This window comes from Bubalus bubalis, chromosome 1 (assembly GCF_019923935.1).
Source record: "Bubalus bubalis isolate 160015118507 breed Murrah chromosome 1, NDDB_SH_1, whole genome shotgun sequence".
In the NCBI taxonomy this organism is placed as follows: Eukaryota; Metazoa; Chordata; class Mammalia; order Artiodactyla; family Bovidae; genus Bubalus; species Bubalus bubalis.
The window spans coordinates 116,750,963-116,770,278 of record NC_059157.1 but is presented as its reverse complement, the minus strand read 5'-3'; the positions used below and the strand labels follow the sequence as shown (position 1 = coordinate 116,770,278).

Genomic DNA, 19,316 nt, shown 5'->3' with positions numbered 1-19,316 from the left:
TCCTATAAGCCAATAATTTTCTTTTCAAGGGCTTAACTTAAGCATCATCGACAAACCTATTAGAAAAGTCTTCATTAAAGACATCTTTTAATCTTCCAAGGACATCTTTTTCACTGAGTGGGACCAAACTGCCATACTTCTTCATAACCTCATCTAGGAATCCTTAAATAAAGGAAGAAAGAAAAGATAAGATGGAAACAGCCGTTTTCAGCAAAGTCATTGTCCCAATACTTAACCTATACCCAACATATAACATATGTTTAAATTACATTACTAAATGTATTATGCTAAAAATAAATCTTTTAAAAGATAAGGTATCATTTCATATTGGATTGCTAGAAAGAGAATAGCTAGCTGAAATTAAAGACTGACATTTTTCAGTACCTTAACCTTGGAGAAGAATCCAATTTCCTAAAGGTAAAATCTAAACGGTTTAATCACCTAGTTAAATGTGTCTATCACATTTGGTAACTGAAGAAATTATCTTCTTAAAATTCACAATTAGAGGGAATTGTTGAGATCACTGTCAGTTATATTTACTATTTGATAAAGGTATGAAATTTCACATCTCAAAAGAGGACGAATTCTAAGGCATTTTTAATATCATACAATTTGATAGTTATTATACAAGCTGGAATCAAGATTGCCAGGAGAAATATCAATAACCTCAGATATGCAGATGACACCACCCTTATGGCAGAAAGTGAAGAGGAACTAAAAAGCCTCTTGATGAAAGTGAAAGTGGAGAGTGAAAAAGTTGGCTTAAAGCTCAACATTCAGAAAACGAAGATCATGGCATCCGATCCCACCACTTCATGGGAAATAGATGGGGAAACAGTGTCAGACTTTATTTTTCTGGGCTCCAAAATCACTGCAGATGGTGACTGCAGCCATGAAATTAAAAGACACTTACTCCTTGGAAGGAAAGTTATGACCAACCTAGATAGCATGTTCAAAAGCAGAGACATTACTTTGCCAACAAAGGTGCATCTAGTCAAGGCTATGGTTTTTCCAGTGGTCATGTATGGATGTGAGAGTTGGACTGTGAAGAAAGCTGAGTGCCGAAAAATTGATGCTTTTGAACTGTGGTGTTGGAGAAGACTCTTGAGAGTCCCTTGGATTGCAAGGAGATCCAACCAGTCCATTCTAAAGGAGATCAGTCCTGGGTGTTCTTTGGAAGGACTGATGTTAAAGCTGAAACTCCAATACTTTGGCCACCTCATGCAAAGAGTTGACTCATTGGAAAAGACCCTGATGCTGTGAGGAATGGGGGCAGGAGGAGAAGGGGATGACAGAGGATGAGATGGCTGGATGACATCACCGACTCGATGGATATGAGTTTGAGTAAACTCTGGGAGTTGGTGATGGACAGGGAAGCCTGGCGTGCTGTGATTCATGGGGTCGCAAAGAGTTGGACACAACTGAGTGAACAGAACTGAACTGAATACTTATGATACTGCATAACTCTATGAGATGAGCTTAACTGGATAATAGCTGGTGAGGAACGTTTTAAAAGAGGAAACAGAATTAAAGGATGACTTCTTAGCCAGATATAGGCTAGTCTTTACATCAATTTAAGTAACATGTATATGCATTTTAATTGCTTCCAAGAGGATCCACTGAAGAAATATACCTAGAAATATCCTAGGAAGTAAAACCAGGATATTATTTCTAAGTAACTTCAAAGAAGCTGAGAGAAGGCTTAGAGGCTCACAGAAAAGCAGATATGACTTAGGCTGTTCATTGATGCTGAGTGGGGAAGAGCAACAGTCTGCTGACCATCAGTCTGACACTTAAGTCCACTGTGTTTAGATAGAAAAAATGAGGGCTGTTAGTCACTTATTTTACCCAGTCCTCTTTCTGACTTCAAGAAGGGCCTCTGTTAAGCATCAATATAAAATGGACAGGAATGATTACTAAAGTCTGTTCTAGGCAGGGAGTGTTTTGTATGGGGCAGGAGCAGACAACGGTGTGGAAAACTTACTTTCCTCCTTTTACTCTCCCACCAGAGGCTCCCAATTTGAAAGGCTTAAGACAAGACTATAGTAAGAAGAGTTGCTTGCCTATGTCTGGTTCTGGTCTAGGATTCAGCCACACAGAAGAGAAAGGGAGTTCCGTGTTCCAGTTTAGTCAGAGCAGGAAATGAAAATCTGGGGCTTCTAAATTAGGAATTCATTCAGCCTTAAGTTTGCCAACAAGATCTAGTAGGCACCATTCATATATGCTGTGTGCTGTGCTCAGTCGTGTCCGACTGTCTGCAACCCCATGGACTGCAGCCTGCCCAGCTTCTCTGTCCATAGGGATTCTCTAGGCAAAAATACTGGAATGGGTTGCCATCCCCTCCTCCAGGGGATCTTCCCGACCCAGGGATTAAATGGGATCAAACCCAGGTCTCCCGCTTTACAGGTGGATTCTTTACCACCTGAGCTACCAGAGAAGCCTGGTAAGTTTGCCTGTTAGTTCAGTTCAGTTCAGTCGCTCAGCTGTATCCAACTCTTAGAGTGTTTACTATATCTTATAGTTGTCTAAGCACAATCTTGTCTGTACATGGGATAATGGACACAAACAGAAGATAAAAATTCCCAATATTTGAGAAACTGCATTTAAGGAACAAATTTTATACAAAAATATTGCCCCAGTAACAAAAAATTAAACTTTAGGCCCAACAACCTTAATTGAGACTCTTCAAGTAAGAAATCAATCTCCTCTACCAAACAAATATGGACCCAATCCCAAACTTGTAACAAGAGGTGTCCTCATTAACAATGTCATTTCTGGATGACAGTGTTTAGGGGATTTTAAGTTATGCTTTCTTTTATTCATGTATTTTTTTTCACTTTCAGATGATAAACATGGATTTGTAATGCCCTAGGAAGACCCTTGGAAAAGACTCTTGAGAGTCCCTTGGATTGCACAGAGATCCAACCAGTCCATTCTAAAGGAGATCAGTCCTGGGTGTTCTTTGGAAGGACTGATGCTAAAGCTGAAACTCCAATACTTTGGCCACCTCATGCAAAGAGCTGACTCATTGGAAAAGACCCTGATGTTGTGAGGAATGGGGGCAGGAGGAGAAGGGGACGACAGAGGATGAGATGGCTGGATGACATCACCGACTCGATGAATATGAGTTTGAGTAAACTCTGGGAGTTGGTGATGGACAGGGAGGCCTGGCGTGCTGCGATTCATGGGGTCACAAAGAGTCGGACATGACTGAACGACTGAACTGAAGATATATATCTTAAAAATATAAGTAGCAAGCTATATTCATTCTTCTTGAAGCTGCTTTTTTACATTCAACACATGAATTTTTTTCCTAAGTCAATTCAAAACAATCTAGTAGTCCATTAAATTGATTTGCCATATTTTAACCAATTCTCTACTGACAACCATTTAAGTTCTTACTTTTTAGCTGTCTAAATAATGTTACAATTAAAGCCCTCAATATATCCTCATTCTAGTGTTTTCTTAGAACACAGTTGCTAAAATTAAAATTTCTGGGTCAAAGGACACGTGTACCTAAACTTTTCAAATTTTCACTTACGAATTTGCTTATCTATACTTACGAGATTTTAATGTTTATGGAAAAAAAAAACAGTATTTTTTTTTTAATTGCTTCTGAGTTTTTGATCATGCTTTAAAATGTCTTATTGTTAGATTGGGCTTCCTTGGTGTCTCAGTGGTAAAGAATCTGCCTGCCAATGCAGGAGATGCAGATTTGATCTGGTTGTGAAGATCCTCTGGAGAAGGAAATGACAACCCACTCCGGTATTCTTGCCTAGGCAATCCCGTGGACAGAGGAGCCTATTGGGCTACAGTCTATGGGGGCAAACAGCTGGACACGACGACTGAACAACAGGCTTTCAGTACTTGCTGAGATGCCACGATTTTTCTCTTTTAACTTGTTAAAATAATTATAGGTCACTAAATGTGTAAAAACTATAAAACTGTAAAAACTCCTATATCCTCATGTTATGCTACAGTTTAAGTCTAGGATACATTCAGTTTATCAACTTTTTTTTGGAAGTGCTCCATCTATATTTGTAAGTTAATTGATTGTTGTTCAGTCACTCAGTCACGTCCAGTTCTTTGCAACCCCGTGGACTGCACCAACCTTGCCCTTCACCAACTCCCGGAGCTTGCTCAACCTCATGTCCATCAAGTTGGTAATGCCATCCAACCATCTCGTCCTCTGTCGTCCCCTTCTCCTCCTGCCTTCAATCTTTCCCAGCATCAGGCTCTTTACAAATGAGTCAGTTCTTCGCATCAGGGGGCCAAAGTATTGGAGTTTCAGCTTTGGCATCAGTCCTTCTAATGGATATTCAGGACTGATTTCCTTTAGGATTTGACTAGTTAGATCTCCTTGAAGTCCAACAGAGTCTCAGGAGTCTTCTCCAGCACCACAGTTCAAAAGCATCAATTCTTTGGTGCTCAGCCTTCTTTATGGTCCAACTCTCACATCGATAGATGACTACCGGAAAAACCATAGCTTTGACTAGATGGACCATTTTTGGCAAAGTAATGTCTGTTTTTTAATACACGATTTAGGTCTGTCATAGCTTTTCTTCCAAGGATAAGGCTTCTTTTAATTTTATGGCTGCATTCACCATCTGCAGTGATTTTGGAGCCAAAAAAATAAAGTCTGTCACTGTTTCCATTGTTTCCCCATCTATTTGCCATGAAGTGATGGGACCAGATGCCATGATCTTTGTCTTTTGAATACTGAGTTTTAAGTCAACTTTTTCACTCTCCTCTTTCATCTTAATCAAGAGGCTTTTTAGTTCCTCTTAGCTTTCTGCCATAAGGGTGGTGTCATCTGCATATCTGAGGTTATTGATATTTCTCCCAGCAATCTTGATTCAGGCTTGTGCTTCATCCAGCCCAGCATTTTGCATGATGTACTCTGCTATCTAATTTAAATAAGCAGGGTGACAATACAGCCTTGACGCAGTCCTTTCCCAATATGGAACCAGTCCATTGTTCCATGTCCAGTTCTTACTGTTACTTCTTGACCTGCATACAGGTTTCTCAGGAGGCAGGTAGGATGGTCTGGTATTCCTAGCTCTTTAAGAATTTTCCACAGTTTGTTGTGATTCGACATAGTAAAAGTCTTTATCATAGTCAATGAAGCAAAAGTATATGTTTTTCTGGAATTCTCTTGCTTTTTCTATGACCCAACGGATGTTGGCAATTTGATCTCTGGTTCCTCTGCCTTTTCTAAATCCAGCTTGAACATCTGGAAGTTCTTGATACAAGTTAATTAGTATTTGTAGGTAAATGCTAACCTGTTCAGGTTTAGAAATCATGGTTCTACTAACCTTACAGCAGGAAAATTTGTCTTCATTCTACTACAGCATAAACAACAGGAAAAAAATTTTTAAATATTTTTCTAGGACTGTCATTTTGTGGGAAAACATTTTTTATACATACTGGACTTCCCAGGTGGCACTAGTGGTAAAGAATCTGCCTGGAGTTCAAGAGATGCAAGAGATGCGGGTTCAATCCCTGGGTCAGGAATATCCCTTGGGGGAGGAAATGGCAACCCACTCCATTATTCCTGAGTGAAAAATTCAATGGATGAAGAGCCTGGCAGGCTACAGTCCATGGGGTTGCAAACAGTCAGACACAAGCGAGCATGCACATATAACTGGTGGAAAAAACAAAGTGTTCAGAATCGTTTAAACCACCAAGAAGTAACCCTCCTAATTCCCCAAAAAAGCCACTTATAACAATTTAATATATGTGTCATGTCCTATTGGAGAAGGAAATGGCAACCCACTCCAGTATTCTCACCTGAAGAATTCCATGGACAGAGGAGCCCAGCGGGCTACGGTCCATGGAGGTGTAAGAGTCAGACAAGACTTGGCAACTAAATCAACCAATCAATCATGTCCTATACAAATGCTTATGCATACATATATACATGCATTCATATGTGCATATGTATCTTTTAACAAAGTGGCCTCCTGTTCTGCTACTTGCTTTTTTCACTTTATATAAACAATGGTCAGTATCAAGATACAGATCGAATTTATTCTTTAACAGCTTCATGGTATACTGCCTGGACATGCCGTAAATTATAAGTCCATAGCAACAATTGTTTCAGTTATCTTTAGTGTTACTACTAAGACAATACTGTAAGTAATGTCCCTCTACAAATATATTTGTACTCTTCCATATCTTAGCTAAATGGCAAAAAGGGGAATGGGTCGAAGACTGATACTGCCATGCTGTCTGCCAGAAGTGTTTATACCAAACAACTTCATGGGGTAGATTTTGACAGGAAGACATTAAGGCATGATGTAAAAACTTGAGCCATAAAGGAAAGACAGATGCATTTTACCATGTAAGAGTTGAAATTTTCTGTTAGACAAAAATATTATACACGAAGTCAGGGTACTGAGGGCTTTTACAAACATTTAATTAAAAAACTTTAAAATTATAATGATACTAAAGACTATGCGCGTAAGAATCAGCGTATCCTGTTTGTTGCTACATTCTTGGAGCCAGCACTGGTACACAGGAGCTTCTCATACACTAAACAAAATATAAATAATCCAATAGGAAAATAGGCAAAATAAAATTATATACAAACAAAAAATGGCAAGTGACTATAGAAAAATACGTTCAAACTTTAAACTTAAAAAGGCAAATTAAGACAATTCTCATGTGATTTATGAGACTGACAAAATTTCACAAGTGCAAACTGGTTTAACTGTGAATGGATAATTGAACAATTCTCTTAAAGTTTTAAGTGTAAGTATTCTTTCACCATTATTTCTACTACTAGGAATTTAAGTTACAGAAACAATCATATAAGTATAAAGAAGTAATTTCATTGTACCACTGTTTATAGAAGGGAACAACTAGAAGCAACACGAGTGTCATCGATCAAAAATCAAATCAAAACTATGGAATATCTATGTAATAATATAAAAGGAAAATGTCTAATTGCTTAAAGGGAAACTTGTGGAAGGGAAAAAGAAAGGCCTCTCCTAGAAAGGATAACATACAGCAGGTGTGGGCTGGAGACGGGGGAAGATAAAGAAGAGTGCATACCAGAAAGGCAGACTGACAGCTGTTCATCATCCACTGGAGAGGTTTTCTGACTGTTCTTCCCACCTCCCACTTGATTTTCTAGTTTGAGTCCACTGCACGTCAGAGGAGCCTCCAGTGGACTTTTACAGTAAGGGTGGTCCAGCAACTTGGAACTAAGAATATTCTGCTTGAAAGAGCCATCCTCATCCATCTGGCACGAGCTCTCATTCTGAACAGTCTCTTCGGACACAGGCCCATCTACACTCCTCACAGACTGATCCGCCCCAGACACTGACAGTTTTACTTGGTCATCACTGACAGTACTTGTCCGATTTTCCTGACCCAGAGCCGTAACTTCTCTCTCAGTTTCCAAGATGAACATGTTACTAGAATGATGTTCTGGTAAGGGGATGTCATGAATCAGCTCTGTATACTCCCACTTAGGAGAGGAACAGGGTGACTGGTCCCAGGTGTACGTGGCACTGCCATTCTGTTGGTCAGGGAATGCTTCATCCAAACTAAGCTCCTTGTCCAAGAGAGGGCTTCCTTTAGTGTGGCCCTCAGGCACATGAGAGTTCTTTCCCTTCACCACAGCATCGCTGTCCATATCTGGCAAGTATGGTGGATGCTGACAAGAAGGGTCTTTAGGCTCCGGGGAAGGGAATGGGCTGCAACTGCCACCCTCGCCGTTCTCCCTAAGGGTCTCTTGATGGTCCCCAGTGACCTGCACCCAGCTTTGCTGAGCTTTTTTTAGCTTGCAAACTTTGCTTTTTGTTCTGAAGTGCTGGGATCTGAGAATCCTGTACCGAAATCTAATCATGGGTAATTTCTCATACATCATATGAGGAGATACTTTTATTCTCCTATGTTGGTTAAGTTGAAATTTTTTTGGAATCAAGGGTCCCCCGTTCCTGTGGTGCTCCAGCCCTGGGTAGCAGCCATAACAAAAGCGCTTTCTCTTATGGTTGCTTAAGGTGACCACGATTCTGTCACTCTCACCTGGATTCTGGCTCTCCCCATTGAACTTCATAGGAAAATCAGAAGCTTGTGGCTCCGTCCTAGGTCTGTGACCATTGGCCTGACCTAAAACACTATTCACTGGTAAGTCAGCAGCTGCCTTCAAGAGACTTTTCTCTCCAGAATATTCATGATCAGAGTTCTTTGCTGATGACGGCAGCTGCTCTGCCTGGAGTTTCAGGAAGGTCCTTGAGGAGGAAATGAAGTGCTTGGTGTCCTTTCTTTTCACTTTAGAGGCGGAAGTACAAAGATTCTGGATAGCCACATTGCTTTTTGTCTTAGCAAAAAGTGGTTCATCTTGGATCCACGTTTTCTGGATTTGAAGGCCCTTCTTTCTGCACTGGAATTGCCTCAAATGTCTGCTCCAAGTAACTGGCCTTCCCAGCTTGGCTTTCAGAATGCACAAGTGTTGGTGAAAGTAGAACTTCTTAAAGCCGCCAAACCCAGTATTCCATTTCTCAGAAAAGGCTAAGTGGATTCCTTTCCTCCATAGAATTTTCCTCTGTTTTTTCATTTTTCTGATGCATAATGAGATCTGTATGCAGCTGTAAAGAAGAGAAAGAAAATTTATACTTCTACCCTAAAAATAAGGTCATTATGATATATTCACAGCAAACTTTAGAAAATTGAAAAAAGCATATGATGCTCATTATAAGATATAATAAAATCCTACCTGATCAAGGCTTTTCCCACAATGAAAATGAGGGATAAGGGAAGACATGACTGACTGCTCCAACATAACCCCATTTAACGTATCTGCCTCTGACAGAAACAAGTTTCAATAATCATTTCCCAACATGCAGCCAGTTTCTGATGAAGCAGAAAGGGCAGGGAGTCAGGAGAGAATTTGTAACTTTTAGCTTTGTTTCTCATTAGCTTTAAGCAAGTCACCTGAATTCTGTATTCTCATTTGTAAAATGAAGGATGGAGAAGGGAGATGCAACCAGACACCACTTAAAACTGAGTCTACATCAAAACAACTTGCTCCATACAACAAATTTTATATGGGAGGAAATACAAAGGAAAGGCAAGGCAGGGACTTTTACTCTGTAAACAGTAATCCACAGGCAGACAGTCAATAAATGCATGCAGTCAGTGCTTTGTCAGCCAAAGACCCTCTGAATGCCTATGCCAAGACAGGGCCCTGTCATGTGTTCTCCTCCAGTCACGGTTCTCGCAGTCAAGTGAACATAAGAAAAAAGAACCAACACAAGTATGTGTGTCTGTGTATGAACTTTAGAAACACACTTATAGGAAAAGGTAGATGAAAATGATGGTCAAAATCAAACATAATTTCCCCTCAGATTTAATATAAGACCTACCACCACTGAAGGTCCTTTAACCTAGAAAGAAAGGCACCAGCCACTGCAGATCTAACAGAAGAAGTGAAAAACCAACATCCTAATTTCAGCTACTATTAATAGCAACTTACTAGGAAAAGCTGTATTACCTTTCTGTGCATTAGTTTTCTCTGGAGGAAATGAAAAAAGGAGGACCGAATACATGTTTACCTCAGTTCTCTCTACAAATCTCATTAAGATGACAGAAATGGAGTTTTAAAAAAGGCCAAAACTCTCAATGACAACAAAAAAGGAGGCAAGAGCAATAAAACTGTTGAAAGAAAAAAGCAGATGAATGACTGATAATAGAGCAGGCCAAAAGAGCTGAAATCTGAGCCAGAAGTACAGGAAGCCAAGTAGCAAGTTACAGTACCTCAGAAAGGCTCAGGAAGCAGAACAAAAATACCCATGAACGTCAGGGAATGAGAGCAGAAAAAGGAAGGACTGGCTGAAAGTCTGAATAAGCAGCAGTTAGACTCCAAGATCCCTTCCCCTACCATGGCAGATGATCAAAGTTTCACTTTCTCAGAGGAATGAACCAGAACAGTCAGGCACATCATATACAACTGAGAGCAAGGGTATAAACAAGAGGATAACTTAGTTGTTTGTTTTGGTTTTTTGCTTGTGACTTTTTATTTAACACCAAAACACTTTGTATTGGAGAACACGACTGAGTGACTAATGCCCACACACACAGCCAATTAACAAGCTGTGATAGTTTGAGGTGAACAGTGAGGGGACTCAGCCATACATATACATGTATCCATTCTCTCCCCAAAGTCCCTCCCATCAAGGCTGGCACGTAACATTGAGCCGAGTTCCATGTGCTATACAATAGGTCTTTATTGGTTTTCCATTTTCAATATAGAAGTGTCTACACAACCTTCCCAAAGTTCCCAACTATCCCTCCACCCCCCACTGGGCAACCATAAGTTCCTTTTCTAAGTCTATGAGTAGCTTTCTGTTTTGTGAGTTCATTTGTATCACTTCTTTTTAGATTCCACATATAAGGGATGCCATACGATATTTCTTCTTTTCTGTCTGACTTACTTCACTCAGTATGACACTCTCTAGGTCCATCCATGTTGCTGCAAATGGCCTTATTTCATTCTTTTTAATGGCTAAGTAATATTCCATTTAATATATGTGCCACATCTTTGTTATCGATGAGGATAGTTTTACATAGTGAATTCCGCTGAATCTCTTTCCCCATTGAGTTCCCAGAAAGGTGTATACCCTCAAAGCGGAGATCAGTTCTGGGAGCAAGCGAGGGGTGGGGCAGCGATAGATCATTCAAAGAGAAAAGACCAAAGGTATACTGGTATTAGGTATGCCACAAGGACACAGGCCCAAATAATAACCCCCAAGTTTAAGAAACAATGAGACCCCAAATCCCTTCCCTACCCAAGACTAGAAGCTTCTCCTTCAGAAAGGAAGTTCTGCAGACAAGGGGATCCCAGGAACAGCAGGAAAATGGAATTACAGGAATTATATATTGATCATAAGCCCCTCAATACTTTCCCACTCATCTCCTCAAACCCTGACATGCTATCTTATCCATCCAAGCAGGAGATTGGAAGATTCTTCTTTGGAGAATTTGATTAATACGCAAGAGAATACATAAATACACATATCCCCCCACAAAATGGCCCAACATGGCTCACAGTGCACCCTATAGCTGACAAGTCTCACCACAAGCTCAGAATTTCCAGGCAACTTCTTAGTGGTTCAATGACAGCATAACTAAGAATCACCAGACTTCTAGGGATAAAAAGTAGACCAAAACAAACAGATAAAACTGAAAGCATATTTAGAAAAGCTAACTTAAAAAAACCAAGGAGGACTTACTTCCCTGGTGGTACAGCAGATAGGAATCTGCCTGGCAATGCAGCAGATATGGGTTCAATCCTGGTCCAGAAAGATTCCTTATGCCCTGGAGCAACCAAGCACCTGTGCCACAACACCTGAGCCCACGCCCTAGAGCCCACGAGCCATAACTACTGAGGCCCAAGGGTCTAACGCCCATGCTCCCCAACAAAAGCAGCCAGCACACCGCAACCAAGAGTAGCTCCTGCTTACCGCAACTAGAGAAAGCCCGCGCACAGCAATGAAGAACCAGTGCAACCAAATAAGCAAATGTTATTTTTTTAAAAATGAGGAGGGGAGAGAAGGGAAGTTATTGTTTCATGGAAAGAATTTGTTTAGGAAAACGAAGATGGGTCTGAGGATGGATGGTGGCGATGGCTGCACAACAATGTGAACATATTTAATGCCACTGAACTGTATATCTAAAAATGATTAAAATGGTAAATTTTATGCTATGTATACTTTACCACATTATTTTTTTTTTTTAAAGGAGAGGAAAAAAAAAAAAGCCTAGTACTATCCTCAAGGAAGAAAATATCGCAGCCACTGGGGAAAAATGAATATGCTAGATTTTTTAAAGGAATGATGAAAAACAACAGAAGGCTGAGGCTTAGCTTAAAATAGGGCTAATATTACTTATATTTAAAATTGAACAATAAAGGCTGATGGAAAAATGGAAAAAAGACATAAGCAAACAATTCAAAAATAAGGATTTTTAAATGTCCTTTGAACATAACATGTTCAACTTCACACATTAAAAAACTGTCAAGGGGGCTTGGGAGACAGGCAAAATGGGTGAAGGGGGTTAAATGTATGAACTTCCTTAAATAAATATATAAACAAGTCATTCATGATGAAGTAATATATAGCATGGTGACTGCTGCTGCTGCTAAGTCACTTCAGTCGTGTCCGACTCTGTGCGACCCCATAGACCGCAGCCCACCAGGCTCCTCTGTCCCTGGGATTCTCCAGGCAAGAACACTGGAGTGGGTTGCCATTTCCTTCTCCAATGCATGAAAGTGAAAAGTGAAAGTGAAGTCACTCAGTCGTGTCCAACTCTTAGCGACCTCATGGACTGCAGCCTACCAGGCTCCTCCGTCCATGGGATTTTCCAGGCAAGAGTACTGGAGTGGGGTGCCATTGCCTTCTCCGAGCATGGTGACTATAGTTAATAATACTGTACTGCGTATTTGAAAGTTGCTAAGAGTAAATTTCCAAAACCTTCATCACAAGGAAAAAATTGGGGAGGTGGGGAGCTATGTATGGTGATGGATTTAGCTAGATTTATTGTATTCATTTTGCAAAGCATACAAATATTAAATCATTATGTTGTACATCTGAAACTAGTATGTCAATCATACTTCAAAAATTTTGGCAAAAGTTACTACAACATACACTGTTGGTGGGAAAAAAAAAAACTTTTATACTTCCCTGTGGGAATACAAATTGATAAAGTCATTTTGGAGAGGAATTTGGTAATATCTAACAAAACCATACAAGTACTTACCTTTTAATCCAACAACTCTGCTTTTAGGAATTCACCTTGAAGATACTAATGAAAACACATAGTACAAGGTCATTCACTGCAATGTTTGTAATCGAAAAATATTGGAAACAACCTAAATGCCCATACATAGGACAGTGGTTGCATAAACTATGCACACAATGAATGAAGCTGTAATAGAATAAGGATAAGGTCTATGAACATGGAGTACTCTCCAGGTTAAATGATAAAAGCAAAGTTCAAATGAGTGGCAGTGATATGCCACTGCAATAGTTTAGCCAAGTGTGCAGTTAGAGAAAACAATCCACCCAAGATCACTTCCACTTCTGGCAACAACTCAAAGTTCGGGGACTCACAGAACTCACTGAAAACTGTTAAATTAATAGCTATGGCTTATTACAGTTGAAGAATGTGGATTAAAATCACCCAAGTGAAGAAGTACATACTGAAGAATCCAGGAGAAGTAACAAATGCCTAACTTCCAGTTGTCCTCTCCCCACAGAATAGAGACAGCATTACTCTCCCAGCATCAATGTATGACTAAGTGTGACAAGAACTGCAATCCAGTGAGGCTCATCAAAGTCTTGACATCCAGAATTTTTATTGGGGTTCATAGGCATAACTGATTGCTCACGTGACAGAGCTCAATCTTTACCTCCCCTGGAGATCCACTGATGTCAAAGTCATTACCCTAAATCACACTGCTGGTTTTTTCCCGTGGGGCCAATCCCATTCTAAATCATATTGTTAGTACCAGTGACCCAAGCCCCCAGGCGAATCAGACATTGCATTCTGAGGATTTAGAGATTACCTCTTAAAAGCCAAGGATAAAGGCTTTCATCCTGCACAAGTTTAAATTCTTTACTATACTATATACAGCCACCTTTCATAAAAGAAAAAATAGTATACGTGTATCTGCCCTTTTGTGTCCCCCAAATCAATTAACAGGAAGACAAACCAAAAACTAATGAGAATAGTTACCTACAGGGCATGGCAGATGGGAATAGGATGAAGAGAATGAAGAAGAGAAAATATAGAAGGGATGAGAGGGGAGTGGTGCTTCTCAAATACACCTTTTTTGTAAAGTTCTGACTTTCAGGACTATGCTAATGTTTCATATAATTTAAAAATATACATATAATTAAAATGGAACACAAATAATAACAAATGAGTCTAACTGTATCACAAATAACCACACTGAAAGAATGTAGCAGAAAAGAATTACCCAAAGTAACTTAGGAAAACATTCAGACTGTATGCATCCAGATAGCTCAATTGGTAAAGAATCTGCCTGCAATGCAGGAGACCCCAGTTCGATTCGTGGGTCAGGAAGATCTGCTGGAGAAGGGATAGGCTACCCATTCCAGTATTCTTGGGCTTCCCTTGCGGCTCAGCTGGTAGAGACTCTCCCTGCAATGCGGGAGACCTGGGTTTGATCCCTAGGTTGGGAAGATACCCTGGAGAAGGGAAAGGCTACCCACTCCAGTATTCTGGCCTGGAGAATTCCATGGATTCTACAGTCCATGGGGTCGCAAAGAATCAGACACAACTGAGTGACTTTCACTTTTTCACTTTCACACCCCAGAATCAAAAGGATTGTATACAAATACTGTTCTTTAATTAACAAATTTGCTTTTCACAGAGGAGTGAGTTAATTCTTAACTTATATTCTCAGTATTCAAAAATTGAGCAAGTAAGTAAGTATGTTGTAGATAATGAGAGCTAGGTTTCAGAATGTTGGTGAAAGAAGCTACATTTTGTGGTATCCACATGAACTCATGGTGTTTTATACACACTTACACACAGGTACAGATCTAGAGATACACATACTCCTATTTATTTCCTAGCTCTATCTGCTTAAAGAGACTAGAAGCAATTACATCCCAGTAACAAAAGAAATGGCTGATTCCAGAGCTGGGGCAGAAGTAGAAGATGAGCCTGGAATATCACTGTAGTGTCAGAAAGTAAACAAGTGCTCAAAAAAATAATGACATGTCAAAAGAACACAGGAGTCAATTTGAAGGGACCCATAAAGGCCAAAATACCTGAGCAACTGTGTATGTAATGATAGTAATGGCTGATAACTCAAGAATGAAACAAATATCCTGAGTCTATAAATAAATGAGGATAAGAGAGAATCCTTACAGAGATTTTTCAAATTAATAAATATAGAAGAAATAACGGAATAGAAAAGTTACAATTTGCAACTCCTCTCAGAAATAACTGACTCAGGCAAGAATCTAAAACTAGAGGGTGAAAATACAAAGTACCTTCCACAAGATACTTCAAATTACAAAAGGTAAAATTGTGCCTTTCAGTAGAAAAATTCAGCAAACATCTCCTTCATCCCCAGTAAAGAGACATATGGACATGCCTCCTGATGTGGCACAAGATCATATGTGTGGTATTCTTGTCAAAAAAACCACCTGAATTTAATCATAGGAAATAATAGACAAATATACATTGAGGAACACTCTATAAGAAAACTGGCCATGGACTTCCTTGGCAGTCTAGCAGGTAAGACTGCTTCCACTGTATGGGGTGTGGGTTCTACCCCTGGTCAGGAAACTAAGATCCCACATGTCCTGTGATGCAGCCAAAAAGTAAAAAACAAACAAAAAACTGGCCAATATTCTTCAAAAGTGTCCATCAAGAAAGAAAAAAATGGACTGAGCAACTGTCCCAGATTAAAGAGCTAAGACTAAGAAGACAAAACAACTAATGTAATGTGTAATCCTGGATTGGGTCCTAATCTAGAAAAAGGAAATTGGTGGGAAAACCAAAATAAGATATATAGGTCTGTTAATTCCTGGTTTTGACCAACATAATATAAACTGAGGGAAAGCTGGGTGAAGTGTAAATATTTTTGGAAATCTGAAGTTACTTAAAAGTATGAAAAGTTTAAATTTTTCTTAAACATTTAAAAATTTGAGGACATTCCTGGGTGGCTCAGTGGTAAAAAATCCGCTTGCCAATGCAGGAGACACGGGTTCAATCCCTGGAGTGGGGGAGATCCCCAGGAGGAGGAAATGGCAACCCACTCTAGTTTTCTTGCCTGGGAAATCCCATGGACAGAGGAGCCTGGTGGGCTACAGTCCATGGGGGTCACAAGGAGTTGCACAGCAGCAGCAGTACCCGGAAAGTAGCACAAGATGACAGAGACTGAAAATAAAGAAAATAAAAAAATGAAAAGATCAAGTCAGGAGATCAAATATTCAAATATGTCAAATACATGATTCAAAAAAATTCTCAGAATTAAAGGACATGATTTTGTACATGGAAAGAACCTATTAATGAATGAAAACAGGGTCATCAATCTGACAATCAAACAAGACATATCAATTATCAAATTTCAGAATACTGGAGACAAAACAACCTTCTACGAGCTTTGGTGAGGGGATAATGACAAAAAAGGATTGATTATATAAAATAGATAAAACATTAAATATAAAATATATCGATTACAGAAATATATTTATATGATTAATATATAATATTTACATTATATACATATACACAAGTAAAATCAGAAATAAGAATGGCAATGGATTTCTTTAACAGTAGGACTGAGAACTAGAAGAAAATACACTACTGCTTTCAAAGTTCCAAGGGAAAATTATTTTCAAAATAGAATTTTACCAGCCAAATTATCAAAATTGAGGATAGCAGGAACTATGTCTCCTGAAACTGACAAAATGTGAAACTGACAGAATTTCTAAACTATCTGAATGCAAAGGCAGGAGATACAGACAATTGAAAAAGGGTCTGAAGATAAATTACTAATAAGTACATAGATGGCTACCCACTCCAGTATTCTTGCCTGGAGAATTCCATGGACAGAGGAATTCTTCCTGGCTGGCTACAGTCTATGGGGTCACAACGAGTCGGACACGACTGAGTGACTAACACTTTTACTTTCACACAGAACACTAAACAGAAGAGACTATTAATTTCAGGGATCAAAAAAAGTTGTACAAGAAAGGAAAGAGTCACTGCAAATCATAGTATATACTACATACTTTTAGTTGTGACTACCACCTACATAATTGTAATAAGGTAAACACTAATCTTTCTAATTGATCTTTCAAAAATCAATTTAGAACAGGAAATATGGGTGGCAATGTCTAATGATTCCAAGATTTGAGAAGTTCATAGTGCCCAACAAATGCATAAATTAAGTAACTGTGGATATTTAAGAATGAAATAAAAATACTATTTTGTCTTTCAACTATTAGCTTGATAGAAAATAAACACTTTAATAAGCTATTTAGACCTAATTACTTAATAAATTAAACTACTAGACCTAAAGGCATTATGAAAAAGACATTAAGGGGGTGTGAACAAAGAAAATTTGGGAACCTCTGTTTTAGAGTACTGTATTTTACTTTATTTCTTACCAATGTAAAAATCACTTTTAAATAAACTTAATATGAAATTCAAATATGCTTTCATTGTGTACCGCCAATATAAAAGGAGATTTGGGATTTATTCTTCATAATACTTAAAAGTAATATACTTGTTGAGTAGTCATCAATAAGACATTTATTTAAAAAAATTTTTTTTAATGTTCTTTATCTATTTTGGCTGTGCTACGAGAGCTTCTCATTGAAGTAGCTTCTCTTGTTGCAGAGCACTAGCTCATGGGCTTCAGTAGTTGTGGCTCCCCGGCCCTAGGGCACAGGTTCAACAGTTGTGTCCCAAGGGTTTAGCTGCTCCCGGGCACGTGGGATCTTCCTGGATCAGGGATCAAACCTGTGTCTCCTGCATTGGCAGGCAAATTCTTTACCACGAGCCACCAGGAAAGCTCAGATATTTATTTTATAAAGAACATCACATAAAAGTACACACAAAGCTCCTTAAGTCCATAAAAAATTTCAATTGAAGTAGGAAAAAGCATATAATTAAGTTCTTAAAAAGTCTTCCCCCAGTTAGAGAAAGCTACCTGGACTGTGCCTTTAAATTAGACAATTCCTGGGCGGTCCAGTGGTTAGGACTCCATTCTGTCACTGCTGAGCGCCTGGGTTCAAGCCCTGGTTGGGGAACTAAAATCCCACAAGCCACACAGTGTGGCCAAAAAGAAAAGAAAAAAAGGTAAATTAACACTTCTGATGGTGATTTTAACAATCACCATCAGAATGGCTGATTATAATGGCTGAAATTAGAAAAATATACAAGTAACTATTAAACTTTAATTCAATAAATATTTGAGCTTCTACAAATAGAACAGTGCTGTGCTTTCAAAAAATATATAGTCTAGTGGGAGAGTCATCTGAACAAGTATAAACAAATGTGATGCATATAAGAAAGGTAAAATTCAGAGCCATGGGAATATCTGGCAAGAGGGTCAAGGAAGACCTCTCTGAAAGAATTGTTTTTAAGCTCAGACAAAGGATGATGAAGAGTTACTAGTTAAAGTGAACAGATAAATAGAAGTCCAGGAGAGGGCATGTAGCACTTAAAAGGGGCTGGAGAGGTAGGCAAGAAACAGAAAAACTAAATTAATGATGCTGCTGTTTAACATAAAGGTAGTGTGAAGCCACTGAAAGACAAAGACAGGTCTAAGACCCAATTTGCATGCTTAAAAAGATCGTTCTATCTGCAGTGTTCAGAATGCCTGGGAGAAGACCACAGGAAAGGAAACCTGTTAGGAGCCCGTTATAGGTAAATGTAGGCATGGTAAATGGATGAAAGGAAAACTGGGAGAAGTAGCAAAGTGAATTGATCTTGAGATTTTTCAGGTCAGAAATGTCAAGACTGTGGGAAAGCCAGTATGCAGGGGTAAGAACTTTGGTATGAGTTACTGGGGAGATTGTGGTATAATTTATATGGAACAAATAAAGACTGGAGGAAGATTATACTGGCTATCTCTTCAGTTTTAGACATGTTAGATTTGAGGTGAATGTAAGAAATCTAAGTGGATGTATAATGGTGGATACATAAGTCAGGAACTCTAAAAAGAGAACAACACAGAAATTCCACTTTAAGTCATCAACTGATAGTAACCAAAGCTACAGAAAATGCTAAACTCATCAAGGAAAATTTGTAAAACACAGAAGAGAATGCACAGTAGGGTAGTGTCCTGAGGAACTGTAGGATGTAAGAGTTGAGGAAAAGGAAGAAGCTACTTTGCAAAGGAAAGTAAGAAAGAATGATTAGGGAAATAAAGTGGAAAATCAGGTTTAAGTGTGGTGCCCAGAAAGCTAGGGAAAGTTTCTAGAAAGAGGGAAATGGTCAGTCAAAGGCTATTGAGAGGTCAAGCAAGATAAGGATTAAAAAGTGTCCAGCTGATTCTCATGACATTCACAAGAGGAATTTTAGTAGAATGGAGAGGACAAAAGTCAAGATGGAGTAAAGAAAACAATACATAAAACTGCTCAAGAACCATAAGCAAATATGAGGGCAGATTTTTTAAAAATGGAGACAGTTGTATGTGTTTAAATACTGATGGAGTACCTTACTTACGGATACAGATGGCAGACTAAAGATGTATTTTACTTTTATTCCCTCCTAAAACCCCATTAAGATGAGAATAAAGAATTTTTTAACTTATCTTT

General features: G+C 39.0%; 1 protein-coding gene across 4 annotated transcripts in view; it reads right to left on the bottom strand.

Moving 5' to 3' along the window:
- SENP5 (SUMO specific peptidase 5) overlaps nucleotides 1–19,316 on the bottom strand; it is a 49,118-nt gene that overhangs the window by 23,998 nt on the left and 5,804 nt on the right. For 2 of the 4 annotated variants that reach the window (XM_044943046.2, XM_044943051.2), the window contains exons 2-4: nucleotides 15,818–15,924; nucleotides 7,057–8,597; nucleotides 57–162 (exon numbers count right to left, since the gene is read on the bottom strand). In XM_044943046.2, coding sequence (XP_044798981.1) covers nucleotides 57–162; nucleotides 7,057–8,597; nucleotides 15,818–15,831 — 1,661 coding nt within the window. In that variant the 5' untranslated portion in view covers nucleotides 15,832–15,924. The remainder of the gene's footprint in view (nucleotides 1–56; nucleotides 163–7,056; nucleotides 8,598–15,817; nucleotides 15,925–19,316) is intronic. The other 2 variants (XM_006054230.4, XM_044943050.2) reach the window with 1 other exon arrangement.